The following is a 21,675-nucleotide window of genomic DNA, read 5'->3' as shown; positions in this document are numbered from 1 at the left end:
ATAAAATCCACTTATCATATTGCAAATATATGATTATATATGTGATAAAGGGTTGCCATATTACTTGGGAGAAAATGATAACACGTGTTTATTGTCGGAACTTATTTCTGAACTTTAATTGTTTCGATATCGTGACAATTGTTATAGGTTTTATATAAACTCCGGAAGCTGTTATTTGAATTTAAAAATCTATTTTAATTCCGGATTAAATTTAATTATAATATTGTCGCTATTGTTTATTGTTGGTTCTGATTATTATTGGAGTCACATATCTTCATGATCTAATGTTTTGCCGAGCAACTAACATTTTGGAGCAGAGAATTTATATATGTTATTAACTTTGAGGTTGCTCAATTTTAAAGATTGTGTTGTCCAAAATTTATATTATATTATTTTATTTTGATTAAATGTGGAGTTTGGTTGAGATTGTGATGAATTACATCTGGATTTGTAATTCGGATTGAATTGAATTGTATTGTGATAAATTGGATTTGGATTATATCCAGTGGTATGATCTTGATAAGTTAGTGTGTGTGTGTGTATATAATCGGATATGAGATTATATACAGGTATCATTGGATTATATCAAGGGTTATGTTTTTAAGGTGATTAATTGTTTATATATAATCGATTATAAGACTATACAAGATTCAGTTGATTATATATAATTAAATATTAAAGCATGTAAATTACATGTTATGTGCCAAAGTGACTACTTGTTTAACTGCCTAGTATTATGTGTATCTGTTACCTATATATATTAATTGTTTATATTACGAAGGGTAGTGATATGATTCCGATTCTGCGAATTTGGCGATGCTCTGGATTGTTCGTCAACTGAAGTATCACCTTGCTATCATGTATAGTTATCGAGAAGCGTGCATCAACGACTTTCAGAAGCAAGCGAATGGAATTGCAAGTCAAGTCAGGAATAGTTTGATAAGGCGATATTGTGCCGTGAGATAGTCCAATAGAGTGTAGTGATGTCAGAGAGTAACAATTGAGGCAAAATTAGGAACCTCGAGTAGCGTGACTATGTTGTTAGAATCTTTCTGTCAGAGGCAAGTATTCCAATTTTTCTCTATTATTTAAAAAGCAAATATTTTAACTCCCTCTTTTGATAAAACAATTTATGACTTGTATTTTCTGCAAGCATGACTACCTCATTTTCTGTGACTTATATTTTATGAAGTGCCTCAAATGTATCGAGCATGAAAGTTGTTTTACTTAAATCATTATTTTGACATGTGTACACTCACATACTGTCTACGATATTTTATCAACTGTGGTTTTATAGAATTGTTTCCCCTTGAAAGAACTTTTATTTAAATGTTCTAGAAATGCTGAACCGTTAATCTAACGGTTAGTATTATGATTTTGATATAAAACAAGGTTGTCGATTATTTCGATACCTTGCTTATTTTGTGATTGGAAGTACCCTCGGGGACCGTACGCCGGTCCAGTTACTATTTAGGCCAATGTGTGCCTTGGATCCCTTAAAATTTGGTGACATGCTTCGTGCATGATCCGGTGCTATCTCGCGACTGATCATCGGCTATAGCATAGCGTTAAATTATTCCAATCCCTAAAAATGTTGTGGATGATTTATATATTAATGCTATTCTTTATTAGCATTAAGTTTCAGAAAAGTTTTACAGATTAATTCGAAGTTCATATTGTCGTTGAAGCATTTGTTGCTCAATGATAATTAGAGCGAAGAATGAGTTGAGATCTTCTTATTTATTCAACCCACCATTGTCATGCTGGTTTAGCAGGCTAAATACAGTAAACTTAGCCGGTGATGGAGGATACTGAGTATTTTAGGAATTTCTTGAATAGTGTTTTATGAAGAGTTGATTATCAAAGTTATTTTGAACTTCTAATTGATTAAATTATGAAGTTCTTACAAAAGTGATATTTTTATGAGATTTGCTATAATGCGAATCAAAATGGTTTGAAAGATTTTGAATTGAATCAATTATTTGATTCTAAAAAATTTCTCATAATTAGAAACTCTTCTCCAGTTTGGAATTGCATTACAAAGGTTTAAATAAGAATCCATTATCTATTGGATTTGAATTTTCTCGGCATATTATTGATTTATCTTACTATGCTTTTAATTTCATCTTGCTGAGCATTTTCGCTCACCCTTGCTATTATTTCTAACCCTTTCAGCTAAGGTTCAAGATGATTCACCTGTGTAAGCTGCGCGTAAGACTGATACTAGGTGAGGTTGCCAGGGAGATGTTTGCAAGAATAGTTCTGGTTAGAATTGTTCTATTTCAGTTCAGTTGTAAATAGATTTATTTAATTGGTTATCAGTTACTCTTCTTATCGAGGTTTAACTGATAATGTAGTTTAAGTTGTAATAAGATTTGATAGTTTTTGGTTTCTGATTTCAGTGTTGTAACCTATTAGCGATCCTATTTTTAGGGGGTCAAAGTGATTTTGATTTAAATCTCACTTAAAATATCCAGATTTTCAAATATCTGTTTTACCTTCTTCCGCAAAATACAGTTTTTAAATTATTTTTCTTTTAGTGGCACCAAATCCAGACCCCCGGATTTTGGGGATGTCACAACATCTCTAATCATATTACCACTCATTTGAACTTGATACAGATTACCAATATCAATATCCATTTGCCTATTTCCATTTAAAGAAACAGCAGCTATCCCCTCTAGGTAAGTCACCCTATTTATAATGTTCACATTTTCTTCCTTAAGTCTTTTCATCTCAATTTTCTGGTCTTCTATCACCTTAAGCACAGAGTTCTTATCAGCTAGAAACACATCTTCCTCATCTAAGTAGGTTGGCATATTAAAGGCAACAGATTTCTCAGGTTCACATTTATCTAAGGCAACTTGAGCTCTAACATGAGTGACATCAATGTAAGCAGTGGTCTTAGTTTCTAAGGCAGTAGGCAAGGGAATGTGAAACAATCCAAATACAGCAGTCAACACATGGGCATAAGGCATGTAATCAGTCAAATGAGCATTGATCATGTTCAAGAGAATAACATAAGATATGCTAAACTCTATCCTATTGGTAACAAACAGGAACATCAGCTTCATATCATAGAAATCATAGAATATTGGAAAATGGTGGTCTGAAAATTTTGGTCAATTTTGGTCAAAGTTGACTTGGTCAAACATCCGGTCAAAGATCCCAGTCAGCCCTAAAAAATAGCGTCCGGACCAAACTTCTCAGAAAATTATGAAAAATTTACTATGCACCAAAAACTTTATTCAAATGATATATCTCAAGTTTCAAGTCATTCTAGCAAGTAGAAGTATTTTATTTGGATTTAAAACGATAAAACCAGTCTCCGGTTTTGAATAAAATACGATTAGCCTTTTTCCAATTTGAACAGATGTTTGGCTAATATTTTGACTTGAGTGAAACATTTAAAATATATTTCCTTGAAGATTTGAAGGAAATATTTTTATGATGTTAAAAGAATTTATTCCATAGAATAATACATTGTATAAATGGGGAATAAATCTTTAAAATCTGAGACTTGAAAAATATTTTTGTCTCTTTAAATAAATGTCAAAAGAGTGTTCTAAAGAATATAATGAATGTATATTCCTTGTTCAAATTTCTTTTGCATTTTGCTTTTGCAATTGTAAAACAAGAAAATATCATTACTAGATATTTCTCGTCCGATAAATTGCGATTTAAAACCTTTGAATACTCCTTAGATAAATATTGAAAATCTTTTTGTAAACATGGAGTATCACTTATATTTATGTAAAATAAATATATTTTGGAAATCCTTTTTGAGCTAGAGTTGACCATTTTGACTTTTGATAAAATCATTTAAATAATATGTTCTAATGGAGAGGATTCTAAGTGTATTTAAATTTTATGTGAGTTATACAAATATCAAAATAATCATTTATCGAAGATGTCCTTTCAAAATCAATATTCAGTTTTTCACTATATCAAAGTTCAAGTCTAAACGTGATCGACAAGCAGGCTATAATTCGAGTCGAGTTTTTCGAGTTCAAACTCAAACTCGGCTCGTCCTCGAAAAAACTCAAGCGGAATCGAAATTTTCTAAACTCGAACTAATTCAACTTGATATGCTTAAAACTCAAATTTGGCTTGACTTGAACTTATATATTTTATGTTGTTTTTATTTTTTTATGCCATCACTTAAATTTTTATATTATTAATATAATATATTTTTATTTTTTATTAATAACTTGAAATTGCTTTCATATATTATTTTTTATTTTGTACGTTACCCAAAAAGAATTAAAAGCATTTTTCTCCTTCCAACAAAAATAAGATTCCTATTTTTTTGTTGTTAGGATATTTAATTTAATGTATAACTTATTAAAATATATAACAGCCACATAATCATCATGAACATACATGATTTAAATATATTTTAGATGTTTAAAAAGTTACCTAATAAAATTTAAATCAACAACACGAGCAAATAATAATCAATATTCTTAATCAACATACAATTATACATACACAATTATATAGATACACCTATAAAATACCTTTAATCGAGCCTAATTTCATTTTTGATTTCTCCGGCTGAAATTTTGACGAGAGAGACAACGACTAGAGACAATGAGAGAGAGAGAGAGAGAAAGATCTAGGGTAGAAAAATAAAGAGAGGGGGAAGCGAGGAAAGGGGGAGTGAGCGTAGCGCGGGAAGTAAATGAGAGAAGCAGAGGGCGAGACTGAGATGTTGCGGTTGCTGCGGTTGAGGGAGAGACGAGATGCTACTGTTGCTGGCAACGTATATTTTCAAATCTTTTAACTTTTTTTCTTTCAAAAAACGTAAACTTGCTAAAATATGAAGTAGAGTGTAGTTCTGTAATTAGCATGTTAAAAAACGGGTTAATAGGCTAAATCATAATCAAACTGACCTCTAAATTGCAATTTCATAACTGAACTCAAAAAGTTTGCAATCGACTAACTAAACTAATATTTACTTGCATTTCGATAATTATACGGAAAAAAACTTACACAACCGTTAACTTATACTAAATTGTAACTTCAAAGATTAACATTAAGTGACGAGCACGATTCAGTTACATGTGATAATAAAAATCTATTTGTCAGCTTTCATATGAAAAACTCAACTTGACTCAATAAGAAACTCGACTCTACTCGACTCGGTTTCTTAACTAACTCGAGTTCGAACAATGCAAATTATTTGATAGTCTTATGGAGTTGAATCGAGTTGTATAATTGTTCGACTCGACTCGCTTATCGTCTTGAACTTGATTCGACTCGTAAAACTCAAACTCAACATTGATAAGTTATATATATTTAAATAAGTATTATATATCTAGAAATTTTAATATTAAACAAGCTTGTAATACTACTCACTCCTGCTATATATATATAAATACACAAATCCATTATTATAATTGAAGAAATATATACTCTACACGGAATCGTATCAAAATATAAAAAAGTGCACGTAATCATTTAATTTTCATTTTATAAATCATTTTAAAATTTATATATTTTTAAAATTAACGAGATTTTAGCGCGGACATAACTCCCTAATTTTTGCTTATAAATCAACAGAATATCATTCAGTAGGGGCGAGAGCATCACCGGCTCGGATCAGTTTCGAATAAAAGCGGAGCCCAATAACATCGACAACTGTTAGGTTAAAAAACGAAGCAATCAAGTGGGTCGAATCGAGAGTAAAAAGGGTCTGTTTTCATCGTCATCACTTGGTCAGTCGTCTTCACCGCTTCATCTTCTCTTCTTCGTAATATTTCTCTATAATATGCTGTCTTCTCGTCCATTCGTCCTGTCTTTCTATTTTCACATTGTTCGTCGGAGTTGCAGCGGTTCGCCGGAGCGCGAACCAGAGGGAATTGGGTCGACGTCGACCCGACCGATCTGGTCCGCAAATCCGTAGGGCGACCCGCGAACCGTGGCTGGGACAGAAATGGACCGCCCTAATCTTAGCGGTTCATCTCACTGATCCAACGGCTCAAGCTCCCTTATTACTTATCTTTGTAAAGAGTTTTGTTCTTTGTAGTTTTGCAGATATGGATGTTACTGATGTGGAAATAGGGAAGGATGATAAAATGGAGGTTGATTCCTTAACGAGTAAGGAAATTCAAGACAAGCAGCAAGAAGACACGCATTTGGAGGCTCAAAATTGCGGCAAAGCGGAGAAAGATCAGAAGAGTATTGATATTGTGACGAATTCAGGCGCCCATAGTAATATTCTGGGAGAGAAAATTGATAGCAAGTATACTGCGGAGAGTCGGAATATTTTTGGAGAGAAATTAATTGAGAAAGAAAAGAATTTGGGTAAAAGTCCACAAAAATGCGCTATATTACCTTGCGGCGGTGGGGCTGATCAGATGGGCTTGGGAGAAAACAAAGTTGTTGATGCTTTTAAGAACGCCACACCAGAGACTGGAAATAAACGAAGTACTTCCCATCCTGCTGCTAATCAAGTCGAACCAATGACACCCGTCGCTAGTGAGACATTCAAGGTTCAAGTTGGGGATACCACCGATATAAAGGTAATTTATTAATGTCTGTCTCAAGAGGTTGCAAAATGTTTTTAACCGTTGAAACGAACTCATTGCTTTCGTAATCATAGATGATTGAGGATGCAGAAACTGGGACACCTGAGGAACAAGCAGCATTCATGAAGGAACTAGAGACTTTTTTCAGAGAGAAGGGAACCGTTTTTAGACCTCCTAAATTTTATGGCAAGCTATTAAATTGCCTGAAGTAAGTTCGTCTCAGGATTATCTTTGCATTGTGATCGTAGTTGAGGTATAACTAACTCTTTGATCGCTGCTTCTTAGGTTATACAGAGCTGTGATTAGACTCGGTGGTTATGATCGGGTATGGAGATGTCCTATACAGTTGCATTTTCTTTTACTATAAATAATTATTCTTTTTTGTTTGGTAATCCAATGTCTTGAACAACGATTCATCTTAGTTATGTAATGCTGTAAGTAATTGGTTCTGCTTTTTGAAAATATTACATTTATAAAATGCTGTGTGCGAAATTGGATATTATTACTGCAAAAATATGTATTTATTGTCTTTAATTGATCTGCTATACCTGTTTTGACAGGTCACTGCAGCCAAATCGGTTTGGCGGCAAATAGGAGAATCTTTCAACCCCCCAAAGTAAGAAATAAAAATATTTAATATATAATATATACACTCCGCGCACAGACACACTTATTAACCCCTGGGTAGCTAGTAGCCCAGTACTCTAAAATTGTGGTTCCATTTATGTATGTTGTATCGTGTGTCTATTACTGTTATAATCTTCTAGATCAACTTCTAACTTTAGTCAGTTTGGCCTTTGCCTACGAGTTGTATCTGACAAATCTGTTATTGATGTAATAATTTGATTAGTTTCTAACTTTCTTTATCTTTTGCAGGACATGCACAACTGCTGCTTATGCATTTCGCATTTTCTATGAGAAGGTAGTGCCATGAGAGTCTTCACCTGTTTTAGACTCAAGAAATTTGTTGCACGTTTTTGGACAGTCAGCTACATTTTATAATGCTATGCTTTCTGAATGACATATTTTATACTCTTTTATTGCTTGTGTCGTAACCTAATTGGAATGTTGACAGGAATATAATGACTATTGCTATGTGAATCAATCAGGAATTAGGAAAATTGGTTAGAATGTATTCTATACGTATTTTGTAATTGGGATTTCTTTATTTGAGTAATTTGAATCTAAAATATAATATTGAAAGAGAGATAAATTTAATTTTCGGAATGTAAAAGTAATTGTTTTAGAGGAATATAAAACGCAGCAGCATAAAATTATTGTGCAAGTCTGGATTCTAGGGAAGCAGTTGTGGTAATTGTAGAGATAGTGTATAGGTCCTGCTATATATATATACTGCATGTACTCTTTGGAAAAAGTGGTTCTAATTCTAGAGATTTAAAGTTTATTTGAATCAGGGGAAGAGCTTTATTTGAATTAAAGGAATATGTACATATATAGGTGTCTTTTGAGGCGAAGCTAGGGGTTTTGGAGGTAGAAGCAAACTGTCTAGTGCTTTAAGAGGCACTTTGTGATCTCTTTTAACATAATTGGGTACCGTGGTCTTGCAGCAAAGAACCACTTCCCCAATGAAAGTGCCACAACTACGAAATTTAATGTGTTTTCGTCTCTTTAATTGACGATTTGTAAGCTTAAAGTATTATGTTTTTAGATTTTGTATCTGGCTCGTGATCTCATTAAATAACAAAAAGAAGAGATGGAATGTGTGGGGTCTAACAGGTAGCTAAAATGCTGCAGGGTTAATAGGGACATGGATTTTCAAGTATAGACAAATAAAGTGAACTTTGCCGGGGTAAAACGAACCCAATTCAAGTCATTAGCCCATTGCAGCATGACAATTGACTAGATCATCAAGCTAAAACCGACCCAGTTCAAGTTAATAGCAGTATATTATAATCTGGTGTTTAAGTACATGACAGCTAAAATGCTGCAGGGTGCAGGGTTAATAGGGACATGGATTTTTAAGTATAGACAAATAAACTGAACTTTGCCGGGGTAAAACGAACCCAATTTATTAGCTTATTGCAGTATATTGACTAGATCATCAAGCTAAAACCAACCCAGTTCAAGTCAATAGCAGTATGACAATTGAGTAGATCATCATGTGGAACAGCAGAATGGAAAATGTGACTTGTAGTGCCATGTAAATGGTGGAATTTTTTAATTTTCCTCTACAGTTGTAACATTGTAAATACCAAGTTATGCAACTCTTGTGTCCCATTAAATGTTTAAGGTGTCATTGCTTGATTAAGGTTTAAGGCACAGCCTGAACCCTGTTTTTCTAGGGTGACCATTTGACCTCTCATAAAGTACCTGAAGTTTGTAGGAGGTATGGAGATATTCTTAAGGTGTACAGATCGAATTCCGAGTAGCTGATTTCGACCTTTTGTAACCTTTTTGCACTTGTTATTTATTTTATCAGTATGATAGCTTTAATTTCTATCCTTTTCTCTTGTTTGTCATAATTAAGCTATAGATGTTGCTTGTCCCTGAATCATTTTATTTACCTTGCAGGCACTTTTAGAGTATGAAAGGCATAAGATGAAAATTGGGGAGCTCCAACTCGCTCTTCCATCTGTTCCTGTGCCTCTAGCAGCAACGAATGTGGTAGGTTCAAATCTCAGTATCCTGCACTCCCTCTGTTTTCAACGACGTTTGACTTTTTGGCACACATTTTTTAGTGCATTGACCTCATAGCTAAAATTATTATTTTTCAATTTTTTTTGTGAATTAAAGTATAAGTTTAATATATTTATTGAGAAAAAGAAAATTTTAAAAATAATTATTCTAGATATGCGGTCAATACTCTTAGAATTGTGCAAAAACTCAAGCGTCATTTATTTGAAAATAGAGGGAGTACTATTTTGATATAAGTAATTGTATATTGGAAGTTAGAATCGCGTACTTGTTATCTGTGAGACTATACTAAAACCCAGTCATGAAACCTGCTTATTAATTAATTGACTGGGATTGTTGGTGATTATTAGACGACAGGTTCAGGTAGGGCAAGAAGAGATGCCGCAGCTCGCGCGATGCAGGGATGGCATGAACAGCGTCACTATGGCTATGGTGAGATAGCCGAGCCAATCATTAAGGTTTGCAGAGATATGTAACTTTTCTTTTACAAGCTGTTTTAAGATTCAATTTACTAATGCATTGACATGACATTTTGGTTTTAGGACAAGAACATCAACAACATGGCAAAACGCGAAAAATTTGTGAAAAACAATGGTAAGCTTCCTATATCTGTTCTGTAATTATTTTAGCATTACCAGTTAAAAATCCAGTGTTGATCTTTTTCTCATGTGAAGATCAACGGTCAGATCATTTTTGTTTTGAAGTTAAGAATTTTATAGACAAGGTTTGTCAAGTGTCATGTTGCTTGTTAAACTTTGCTTTCATAATTTCCTTTTTATGAATTAGGCTGTTGTTTATGATTTAGGTTCTGTAAAAAACAAGAGACAAAAGGAAGTGGAGCATCCTGTGAAAGCTGCACGTATGGAAACATCTAAGCAGTGAGTCCCAAATACATCTATACAGCCATTTAGTTTTGAATAAAAATGTTGCAAGTTTATTTTAAAAAAGTAAAAAGACGAGGGAACGAGGTTCCTACTTAAATATATAAATTTTTAAAGCATGGGAAGAGTGGAAATTTGAACTCCAATATTATGAATTTGTAATGCATAAATCTGCAACATTACTTATTTAGTTTTTGCAATTGTTATAATTAATTTAGAATTTTAAATCTTTATTAGATTAACCGGGTACTAAAATACGTGTAATTTTATTATAATTTGCAGCACCATAAATGTTCATCATCGTAAAAGGTTCAAGGTTCTCAGACTATGCCAACTAGTATATAATAATAAATCTAATCTTTCAATTTGTAAATTAATTAAGCGATAAATAACATTATTCCTGTTAAAAAGAGACGGATGAAGCAGACTAAACGACAACATACATGTTTAATGATGGTTTTATCCTTCTTATCTTTGCTTTATATTCCTTCTTGTTATTGATGAATATAATACAACACTGCATCTTAATATCAAGAATAGTTGTGGCCAATATTGTATATGTTTTTCATCTCCTTTATGACTATCTACTAGTATCCGTTCTTTCATATGCTTTGCAACCTGCTATCTATTTTACAATGAAGTGTCCGATTTCAAGACAAAGTAGGTGGTAAAAATTTCTTGTCGGCAAGGGTGGGAAGTAAATAGTTGGAGGAGGATAATTGAGACAATTATTTCTCACGGAGTCTGTGACATTTAACTTTTTGTTTAGCCTACCTTTTATGCTGTGGTCCAGAGTTTTTGTATGACAAAAATAGGAAAGAAAGAGCAAGATTTAGTTTCTCCAACATGTTCTTAACAAAGTTTTAGGAAAGGAAAAAAACCCTAAAGATATAGAAAGAAATCCCTTATACACTTGTCTGACTTCCCACTTCTGGAAAGATTTAGAGAGAAGAAAATAACCAATCATCCTTCTTTTCTTTTCAAACTTGGGAACACAGAGTTAAAGTTCCTACACCGAATGATTTATATGAACCCAACTTTGTTTCCTCTTATACTAAACCCTTCACGTGCAATGTGTTAAAATCACCAAGAGAGATGATTTTGACGAAGGTTCTGGATAAAGTTCTTTGGCATTTTTGAGGCTATAACTAAGTCCTAGAGGCTAGATCTGTGGCGAATAAAGGGGCTTAGGTTCCTAGGATATTGTAAAACTTTTGTAGCAGATGTGTTTATTATCTGTTCTACCTTTGACGACTACATGGATGTGGAAGGGGTGAGATTGATATGGAAAGATGAAATTTCAAAGGAGTTTTGAGGACGAGGTTGATGACAAACAATAATTGGCTTCCCATTAGTGCTTTATATGAGTTAAAAAGTGGTTCTTTTAAAAAAGTCTTCCGGTAATTAACCCCCCTGAAATGTGATTCTATATCCATTTTAACAACTTTAGCTAAATGAGGTAGCATAGACATAATTTAGAGTTGGCTTTATTAGCTTATGCTTTGGGATTTTGGAGGTATTATCTGTGTGATAAGATCTATGTAAAATATCTTTAAGGATCACTTGAGCATTATAATGTAGTTTGGGGATCCTGGTGCTGAGAAATACAAGTTATGTTTGACAAAGATTATTAAGATTTATAATTTTATACAAATGATTAATCGGAATATGAAGAATTCAGTACCTCTACATATTAATGAGAACCTCTAAATATTCGGACATTAATATCTATCAAGTATTCAAGTGGTATATAGTAATTAATAAACTGTACACAGCATCCCTACTCGTTATTTCCTTCATTTTTATGTTTTGCTATGCTTAAGCCTGAATGTGTTAATTTCTTTCTATTTTTTTCTAGACTGGTCAGTACAGTTATTGATGTTGGTCCTCCTGCTGATTGGGTGAAGATCAGTGTAAGAGAGCATGTAAGTTTGTAAAACTTTTGTGATACATGATGCATCATATCATGTTTGACTGTCTTTCATTTGTATTCTGATAGTATTTTGTGATTTTGACAGAAGGATTGTTTTGAGGTCTATGCTTTAGTCCCAGGTTTATTGCGGGAGGAGGTATGAACTTTATATTGTTTGTTTGTTCATATTGATGGTATAGGTGACGGTCATAATTTAAAATTATTTTGTTTTCTTATGTCCTGCTTATATGGAATGTGAATCAGGATGAAAACATATGAAATAACATCTAAACAGTGCAGATGAGAGAATACATTTCTAAAGCCTCAGGAGCCAGGACCAATAATGAAATACAACAGTTCAATGATTAGTTAGTTATTGGGAAGTAATAGTTGTAAGCCTCTAGCAACGTAAGAAGACTACCACTAGAATATGCACTAGTCACTAGATTCCTCCAAGATCTGTAATCTGTACATATAAACAGCGTGAATTAGTGAAAATATGAGAATTCTCTATCAAACCTCGTGGAAACTGCAGATGAATTTTCAAAGTTCTGAAAAGATACCCAAAAGCACCTGAACTTCTTAAAATTAGGCAATGTCATCTGTATAGCAGTAAACATGAAGAATCCATCAGGAACTACTACTTCAGAGGCCTTTGATAATGATTGTGTTAAACCAATTATGACTTAGATGGCCTAGGTGCAGCTCCCGTAGTCTATTCAACTATTGAGCTACCTCGAACTATAATTCCCTTGTTGACAGCTAACAGAGTCATAAGAAATAACTCTGGATAGCAACAAATAAATCTCTACTACATCTCCTGTGGAATACTTTTCCTGCAACAACTTTGTTTACCGCATGTCACTTGGCACTAAAAAACCCTTTAGGCAACTACTGGCACTAACATCTTAAACAATGGGTTTCACTTTAGTCAATTCTGGAAAAAGATTGCTCCATTGCCTTGTAGGAGTACTATATAGAAGCATTGCTACCGGGAAACATGCTTCTGATTCCCCTAAGGTGATCTAGTTAGGTCGTCTAACAAATCTCAATATGTTAAACTCCCAATCTATCACAAAAAACAGTAAACGTTAAAACAGTAACTATTAAGGATTTAGGACAACCTACGATAAATGCATAAATTACCAAAAACTATATAAATTATCAAAAACTGATCGTAAATGTTTAAATGAATAAGCACTCAAAACGTTCAGAATTTCAGTTGCACCCATGCTTATATCTACCTTGCTATTTTAGAGTGCAATTCGAAATTTTGTATGATTTTATTTTTTCTCTCATCCTTTTTCGGTCCGTGGGCACATAAAGCTACATCTGATGGTTTTTTTCATATGTGTTTGTCAGTATAGCTTTTAAAAAAATGAACCTTTTAGCTTGGTTGCATCAATATCAATTTTGACATTATTTTGCTGGCTTGATTTGTGATGTTGTTTGCTGGTGATTTCAGGTTAGAGTGCAATCAGATCCAGAAGGACGACTTGTCATAACTGGTCAGCCTGAGCAGCGCGATAATCCATGGGGGATCACTGCCTTTAAGAAGGTTAACCTTAACACTCTTTTCACAATAGGAAAGGAGCTTGAAATGAGAAACCCTGTACTTAGAGTTACTTGATTTTAAGTAGTATAAAAGTGAAAAGTTCCCAAAGGGCTCTTTACCTTGCGATTTTTATCACCTTTACCAAGTGATTGAGGGTTTAAGTTCCCTTAGTATCAGTGGCATGTGTGTGTTCAGTTATTTAAAAAGAAAAGAAAAAAGAGAGAGTTATGAGTCGGCATGGTACTTTACGTTATTCGTATTCCGAATATAATAGCTGCTGACCATATCAACACATGAACTTTTTCAGGTCATCAGCTTACCTGCAAGAATTGATCCACTTCAGACATCAGCAGTTGTTGGCCTGCATGGACGACTCTTTGTTCGTATCCCATTTGACCGGTCCATGTAAATCTAAGTTTCAGTACTGTGGTAGTGTGATATGGATAAATCTTAGATGATCTTTAATGTAAGCTCTAGGGTAGCAGAGCTTTTACCGACTAATTTTAGGTCTTGTTTGTGTTTTTCAACTTCTAGGCTGCCAAGGAGGTTTTTTTGGCAATTTGCCGCCCCGATAGGTTGATGGTTTTAGTGTGTAACTAATGACTAAATTTGTTTCTCTTTACCATTGCTTCTTGTTAGACAACCTTTCAACTGGAAGCGGAAAGCTTCAGATAGCATAATACAGAGGACCTAGGAATCAATTTTCTCAGGCAATATTAGGACCGCTGGTACCAGTTTACTTGACCAACAGCTGAATTAGCAGAGTGAATCTACTCAGCATGCATCCTTTACAGCCAATATGGTTAAGGCCTGAGCATTCATGTTACACATGCCTGCAGCCTGCTACATTTACTCCATGAAAACTTTATGGATCTCAGAGTTGATATCTATGATCCAAATATTAAACACTCAATTGTCCATCGAACTACATGGAGCATTCAGCCATCTTATCTCTTATTCTTTACAAGACCATTATCCTAAATAAGCAAATTTTATTCCTGAGAAATTAGAACATTGCAAGTGCAAGACGAAGCTTGTAATAAAGTAGTCCCCCCATTCTCTCTTTGATTTAATGTGCATAAAAATTATATTTTTTTGTGTGAACCACGTGATTAAATTGGGTGGAAGCCTTACTTTATCACAAATTTTGCTAATAATTACCAAAATAGCTGTTATGTGTAGTCCAATTTGCGTATTTGCCGAATAGTTTCTCTTTGTTAACTTCTTTTGGTTGCAACACGCATCATCTGGCTGCGAGACGATGCACACACGTTATTAACATGCGTGTGTTTAGCTTTGTAGTGGTTGAGAGAAGTTCATTCTTCCTTTTTCTTATATAGGAGATGTGGGAAGATTAGATCAATTTTTTTTTGCAGTGGTTGAGAGAAAACTTCATTCTCCCTTTTTTCCAATCTAGAAGTTAATCTAAGAGGAGGGTATTGGATTGAGATTTTAAAGCATTTTTTTGCATTCATGAAATCCGAGGGTATTCGATTGGGATTGTTTGAAATCCATTAAAATCTTGAGGTATTCAATTGAGATTTTAAATAATGCTACAAAATCTGGTGGTATTCGATTGAGATTTTAAATTATGCTTTAAAATCTGATGGTATTCAATTGAGATTGTTTAAAATCCATTAAAATCTGATAGTAGTCAAATGCTGATGGATTTTTTTGGATTTCATAAAATGATGGATTTTGTGGCATTGTTCAGTGTATTTTAAGTTTTATAAAATCCCATCAAAATCAATGGGATTTTGAAGCATTGTGCTTAAATCCTATCAACTCCGCGACATTTGATCAAGAATCCGCACAAAATCAAAATCACATACAATCTATTAAAATCCATAGACTAAAAACAATCCATTAAAATTTCAATCGAATACACCTCTGTAAGTGAAACACAGTTGATTATAGGTCAAGTACATGATAAGCTCAATTTTAGTTGGATGAATATTAAAATGTTAGCCGAAAAACAACACCGGATTGCTATTGTCTTTTGAAACTTACAGATAAAGTTTTAAATTTCTTTTCAAGACAAGTTCAATCATGAAAAATCTTTAGTTAAAAATGAATTGACATACCAAAATTGAAAATTATAGATAATGTCGTGAAAATATTAGACTCCAACATACTCTCCCCTAATCTATAATTTTGGTTGAACTCTTATGAATGATTATATTTGTCGAACCACTGCAAAAAAAATGTCATGTTATCAATTACTATATTAAAACAATATATTCTATTTATAACAATCCGAAATAATAATATGTTATATTTAAAATATAGTCAATATAGCTATTACCATAAAAACAAAATGTCTTATTGTTATGCTACTCAACTGAATGTCAACCAAGACTTCTATGAACAAGAGAGATCCCTAAATATCCATTTTAAAAAAGAGATGAATAGATAGGGCGAAGCCAACCGAAGGAAGGGCGCTCGAGGAGGGTTTTTCCTCTTTTCCGTGGAGATTCTGAACAAAAAATAGACATTTCATGCCCAAACAATGGATTCAATAAGTTCTTGCCAATAACCACGTCCACTAAATAGACCCAAAAATAACTTAAATTTTTTTTAAATTGAAATATCTTTTCGGATTCAAAATCATGGTGTAACGTGTATCCTCCCCTGTTCAGGTCATGATTCATGAAATAGATGAAATACCAAATACCAAGCAGGCAAAGTTAGTAAGAGCAAGTCCAAGAGTGTCTTAATGGATGCCTTATAAAAATAATAAAATATGATGTGCTAGTGTGCAGGACATCATTTTTATACATTCACTCCAACAAGAAGCTTTATCCACAAATCCTATTATTAAAATATTAATATTTTGAATGAAATGGTAGAGGGAAAAGTAGTGGGGAGAGAGGGAATGATAATATTTTATTATTAAAAGTGAAATGAGGCTCAAGTAGATGAGCCCTAAAAATAGGGCTGGGAGAAGTTGTCCTAGTGATTTAAAGCATCACTAGGACACTGTTGGAGCAATATTTTTAATCAAATGCCTCAAATTATGACTTAGGACATCATTTGAGGCAGCTGTTGGACTTGCTCTAAGGCCCGCACGTGGGGCAAAGGGCTAGTAGTATCCCCTTTTATTGAAGGAGGCCAACTAAAACGGAGTTTAGGTAAAAAAATTGATTATTAATTAAGTTAAGAGGTCTCTACCAACTTCTGAAATTAGCTGCTGATCTACAAAGAGCAATCCTTTTTACCCTGCGGAAGGTCTTTTGTAGAAATGGAATGACCTTTTTTTTTTTGAATTTGATAATTTATTAAATTCAAAAATTAACTAGGGATAGAGGTAGAAAAACCTCCCTCTCTCTTGTTTGCCAACTATTCTAAAAAAAATTTGGAATACTCTTTACAGACACACAAAGGGCTCTTTTTTTATCGAAATAAAGAGGAACTAAGGAGTAATGCTTTTTTCGTTCATTCCGACAGCATTTTCCAACTGAAATGGAATAAGCGAGGAAATGGGAACAGCGGCTTAAGCCATTAGGTGTAGGGAAGCCTAACATAGATATTTTTTTGAACAAAGGAACTTCAACTCCCCGGTGACCGTGGGTGGCAGTGCCTCGTGGCACGGCAGCGCCCGTACTATTGAGAAGGATGGAAATGCCCTCTTCCCCCAGGACCGGAATGATTCTCCATGCCCGATGCGTCTACATCCATCCCTGAATATCATCGGGTACTGTTAACTTCCTCGCCCTCATCTCCAACCGATGGAAGAGGGGCAGCGGCCCAAAGGCAAGAGACGGCATAGCTCGAGTAATATCTTATCGAGGTAATCATATTTCTTTCGGTAAATATGCTCTTCAGGCACTTGAACCCGCTTGGGTCTGAAAGATACTCGACTATTAAAGGAGAGGTTTCCAAATCGGATTGCAAGTGGAGAAGTATCATTTCAAGGGCGGTCTATTTTATTTAAAAGGGGCAAGAGGATGAAGAAAAGAAGACTTATCTGGATATTCCCGAAGATGCTTGACTTCGAGTTCTTGGAGTGACAACTTTGTAAGCTAGCAATGCCATTTCCCTACTAATAAGCCATAACGTGGGTTAAGCTAGTAGTCCATTGGGTGGTGAGAGCTAGATGAAGGATAAGCGGTAATTGGAGTTACTTTGTCTTAGCTCAGGCTAGGAGAAGTTCACTCAAGCAGATAGTTGGGGGACTCATTACTTCAACTAGTTCCCATGTTCCTCGAACGGATCTCGGGGAAGTATACCAGTCCGGCGCAATCAGCTATAAACCAAACCTGAAAGCCCTCCTGGTGGCCTAGCCCTCTTTCTCAGCTCGAGTATTAAGTTCAGCGGCTTTCATCGTTGATGAACACCTGCGCTAATAAGACAAAGAAGTGGGGAGTTTTCTTCTTGTTTTTTCTACTATTCCAACGCAAGGATTAAATAATCCCCTAATAGCTTCGAAAATTTGAGATGCATATGAAATCTAAAAAATGGAAAACTCAGGCTCTTAATAAGAATTTTTTTTGTTTAAGCAAGGGCTGCTTGCTCTACCGAAAAAACGAAGAAGTAAGGAAATGAGACGACTCTTTCTTTCGAATATCAAAGGAAACATCGTTTATCAATTCTTGCTTGGGTCGGAGCGTAGACGGGCGAGTAGAGCCCAGGAAACAGTGAGAGTGAAACATATATGCAAATGACTGATTTTGATAGAATAATATAAGCTATGGATCCAAAATATCAATATGTAGAAGATTTGTGGGGATAACAAGGATAAAACATAGTGCAATAGTTATCTTGAACATATGCTATTTGTCATTGTTAATCATGAAAACTAGAAACACACTCCTGGTTTCGTTTTCCTTTTGGCTAGGGGAATTGGCAGGAAAAATTTGGGTTAACTGGAAAACATATGTTGTTCTTGGCTGCAGAGACAGCCTCCAGACTCTAGTAGCCCGGATAGTCTAGTGCTCATATCATTTTTTGGTATAGAGCATCCCAAAGGAGGCCACGAACCAAGTCTTTTGTAAGATATTGGTTCAAGTCTAAGCTCGTGAAAGGTTTTTTTTTTGTGAGTATTGATAATGATCTGCTTCCACTGTTCCATCCATCATCTCCACTACTGAGGGTATAAATCTCATTTCATTTCATTCAAGTGAACAAAACCTTCTCGTTTCAATCTTATATTCTCAGTTACTCTATAGAAAGTTAGGATCTCCCTTAGTGAGCTTGAAGAGTTGTGAAGTACCAGAGAATCCAACGACTGTTTTTGATAGTCAACATATTTATAGGATGGCTGAGAAAAATTTCTTTGTTAATTAAAACACACATAATGGTTCATCTACTAGTTAATGAAAAAAAAAGTACTAAATGCAAAGTTGTGGCCGAAATTTATCCATTTTGCATTTTAGTGGCTGAAATTTCAAATTTACAAATCGGAGGCGAGACTTTATTTTTATGTTTCAAAGAAATGGCCAACGGCCACTTTTCTAAGAAAAAAATGATTTTTTTCTCAGAAAAGTGGCTCTTAGCCACCTTTTGGATGAATTAAGACACTATATGACAACCGTATTGCAAATTTGAATTTCTTGCCACCAAAATGAAAAAATGGATAACGTTCGGCCACTAAAATATATTTTACTCCTAAAAATACTACACAAATAAAACAAAAGTACTTCATTGATACAACTCGCCAATTTTTTCAAACGAATATCAATATGTTTGGATCCTATAAGAATGAAAATGAAAGCACCTCATTCATATGTCCTAAAGTTTTATGATGAGTTTGTAAATTATTTAACATAAAGGCCCCTAGAGAGATTTCATGACCAAAAAATCTTTTATGTGACTAGCTTGCAGGTTTCAGAATTAACACATCTAAAATGGAGGCCTTGGTGCAGCAGCATCACTTGCACCCCATTCAAACAAATTTGGGAAACTAGGAGGACCTGCATTGAACAAAGGAACACTTCCAGTGCCATCAGATGCCTCTGATGCCGCGGGCTGAATACGCTGCACTTGACTCGCACCCTCACCACTATCTCCCTGTGCCGCGCCCCTTTGACCATCCAATGTGAGGCGTTCATACACAGCATTACCAAAAGAAGCTGCCATCACAACCACTGTCCCTGTGGCAGTCAATGGACCGACCACATGCCCTCCAAGAACCCTCCCTTCTCGTCCCCGAAGAAGAACAGAGAGGCCTCCAATCCCCGGGGGGGCAGGGAGGGGAAGCAAAACTCCTGTAAGCGAAAGGATCTCGAAAGCACCATGAAATGTAGCAACAGAAGAGGCAGGCTCCCGGATAGTAACATTGGAAACCATGCCACGCCCATACAAGACACAGACTCCCCTGCCTCTCTGTGTTGCATAGTTGTTAAGGCTCTCCATGATGTCGGCGCCAGCAGGGACCTCTAGCACGTGTGAGCGGAGAGCGTCGGGGCTGTCACGCGTGACGACAGTAGGAGGCTTAGGCTTGTTTTTGGAGCCGGGAGGGCGGCCTCGCTGGCGGGGATTGGGGGGAAGTTGTTGAAGAGAGGAGCCTTCTCCGTGATTGTTATTGCCTTCCATTGCTATGATCACAATGCATCATTTTGTTGGCTCAATCTTGTATTTATATGTCTAGAAATTTATGTTTGGCATTAAAACCATCTATACAATCCAATGGATTTTGTATACAAAATCTTAACTGAATTAATATGAAAAAGATTATAGATAAAATCTTGCAGTAAATGCTTAAATAGAAATTAGAATCCAGATATCCAGTACAAACATGGTAACGGCTAAACTGTCCATTAGGATATTGATTTTCCCGATACTAGTTGGATGTCTATCTGCAGATCCTCCAAGTTTAAAATCATTATACAAAACGATTTTTATCAATCTTTAGGATATTTCTGTTATAAATACCGGCTTGCTTATCTCTTATAAACACCCTTGCACAGGCACACATGGATGAATATATATTTTAAATGTCGCGCTCAAGAGAGAACCATGTTTTATAACAGAACTTTAGAACCATTAAGGTTCTGCAGTAAAACCCTAAATTTTAAATAAATTTTCAAGATCTAAATCCCCAAATTTTATATAAATTTTCAATATCTAAATCTAAATACATGTTTTTTTGTATCATTGTGTGTGTTCAAAAATAATTTCAAAATATGATACATAAACAAAATATTTTTTTCGTGCACTCCGTAATGAATTTGCATGACTACAAAAGGATCTTTTTTCGTATGTAGTTTCTAGTTTAAAAAAAGACTTATTTGCATTTTGCATCCCCTTGGTTTGAGTTAAATGCAAAATGGTTAATGTAGTTTGACAAAATTCAGTTTGCATACCCATTCTTTTCATATCGTAACAGATTACACTCTTTTCATTTTTTGACCTTTACCATTAGTCATACGAGGGTAAATCAGTAACTTTTATTTGCGTTCTTGAGGTGTTCTTGAGTATCAAATCAAATTTCAACATGTTATTCACATCCAATCTTTAAGTATAAGTAATCAAATTGAATATCAGGACTTACACTAACTAAATTTATTTTAAGAATAAACATGTAAATTGGCAAGGACAGATGGTTGCGAGGGAAAGAAAATTTATGTGTTGATCAAGGAGGGTGTAGGAGCACAGCTTTAAACTCGAAAGTTTGTAACTTTTTTTTAAAGCAAACGAGATCGATTGGGATGAACACAAAGTTAGATCGCACTTCAACTGAGAGGATGCTGAACTCCTTCGGAACACTCGTATACCACAAATGGGTGCTGTTGTGAGAGGAATTGATACAACACCCCCAGAACCGTATAGCACAATTATAGGGATATTTGTTACAACTACGATTATCACGGCTAGCTCTTAGGGGCTACCGTTAGCAGAAACTAAAGAAAAACAAATGTGTTTAAGGGCTGAGCTTGCAAAGAACCAAACAACGAGGCCGGAATTGTGGAATTCCGTCCTGCAATTGCCCGAAAATGTACGTCCCGAAGGTTACACGTGCCTCTCTTTAGAGTGTAGAACTCGTGAGTTATGAATCCGTATTTTTTCGTCCCCTTTGCAAGGTGCCTACATACCCTATTTATAGGGATCAAGCCCATGTAGTTCTCGATTTAGGACTCTGAAGAGATAAGCGCTTATCCCCTCTAGTTTAGGATAAAACAACTTCCTCTTGTAGTTATC

General features: G+C 34.9%; 2 protein-coding genes across 2 annotated transcripts; one reads left to right on the top strand and one right to left on the bottom strand.

The window, feature by feature from the left end:
* Positions 1–5,623: 5,623 nt before the first annotated feature.
* LOC108223919 (AT-rich interactive domain-containing protein 6) lies at positions 5,624–14,158 on the top strand. The gene is made up of 14 exons (XM_064093639.1): positions 5,624–5,755; positions 6,032–6,527; positions 6,608–6,741; positions 6,819–6,858; positions 7,094–7,149; positions 7,410–7,455; positions 9,066–9,158; positions 9,539–9,646; positions 9,731–9,782; positions 9,994–10,066; positions 11,928–11,994; positions 12,088–12,138; positions 13,447–13,539; positions 13,844–14,158. Exons 2-14 carry the CDS (start codon positions 6,042–6,044, stop codon positions 13,943–13,945), a joined length of 1,401 nt encoding a protein of 466 aa, XP_063949709.1. The 5' UTR covers positions 5,624–5,755; positions 6,032–6,041; the 3' UTR covers positions 13,946–14,158.
* Positions 14,159–19,377: 5,219 nt separating this feature from the next.
* LOC108221500 (AT-hook motif nuclear-localized protein 29) lies at positions 19,378–20,070 on the bottom strand. Its single transcript, XM_017395374.1, has one exon. It carries the CDS (start codon positions 20,068–20,070, stop codon positions 19,378–19,380), a length of 693 nt encoding a protein of 230 aa, XP_017250863.1.
* Between the last annotated feature and the right edge of the window lie 1,605 nt (positions 20,071–21,675).

The sequence above is a fragment of the Daucus carota genome, chromosome 5 (genome assembly GCF_001625215.2).
Source record: "Daucus carota subsp. sativus chromosome 5, DH1 v3.0, whole genome shotgun sequence".
NCBI classification, from domain to species: Eukaryota; Viridiplantae; Streptophyta; class Magnoliopsida; order Apiales; family Apiaceae; genus Daucus; species Daucus carota.
This window is presented reverse-complemented; position numbering and strand designations above follow the sequence as displayed.

Bases quoted from the DNA above. Each gene is read 5' to 3' on its own strand.
- LOC108223919 (XM_064093639.1), top strand. From the start codon at position 6,042: ATGGATGTTACTGATGTGGAAATAGGGAAGGATGATAAAATGGAGGTT. The intron at 9,647-9,730 runs GTTTGCAGAGAT...TTTTGGTTTTAG, and splicing joins TAGCCGAGCCAATCATTAAG to GACAAGAACATCAACAACAT. The intron at 13,540-13,843 runs GTTAACCTTAAC...GAACTTTTTCAG, and splicing joins GGATCACTGCCTTTAAGAAG to GTCATCAGCTTACCTGCAAG.
- LOC108221500 (XM_017395374.1), bottom strand. From the start codon at position 20,070: ATGGAAGGCAATAACAATCACGGAGAAGGCTCCTCTCTTCAACAACTT.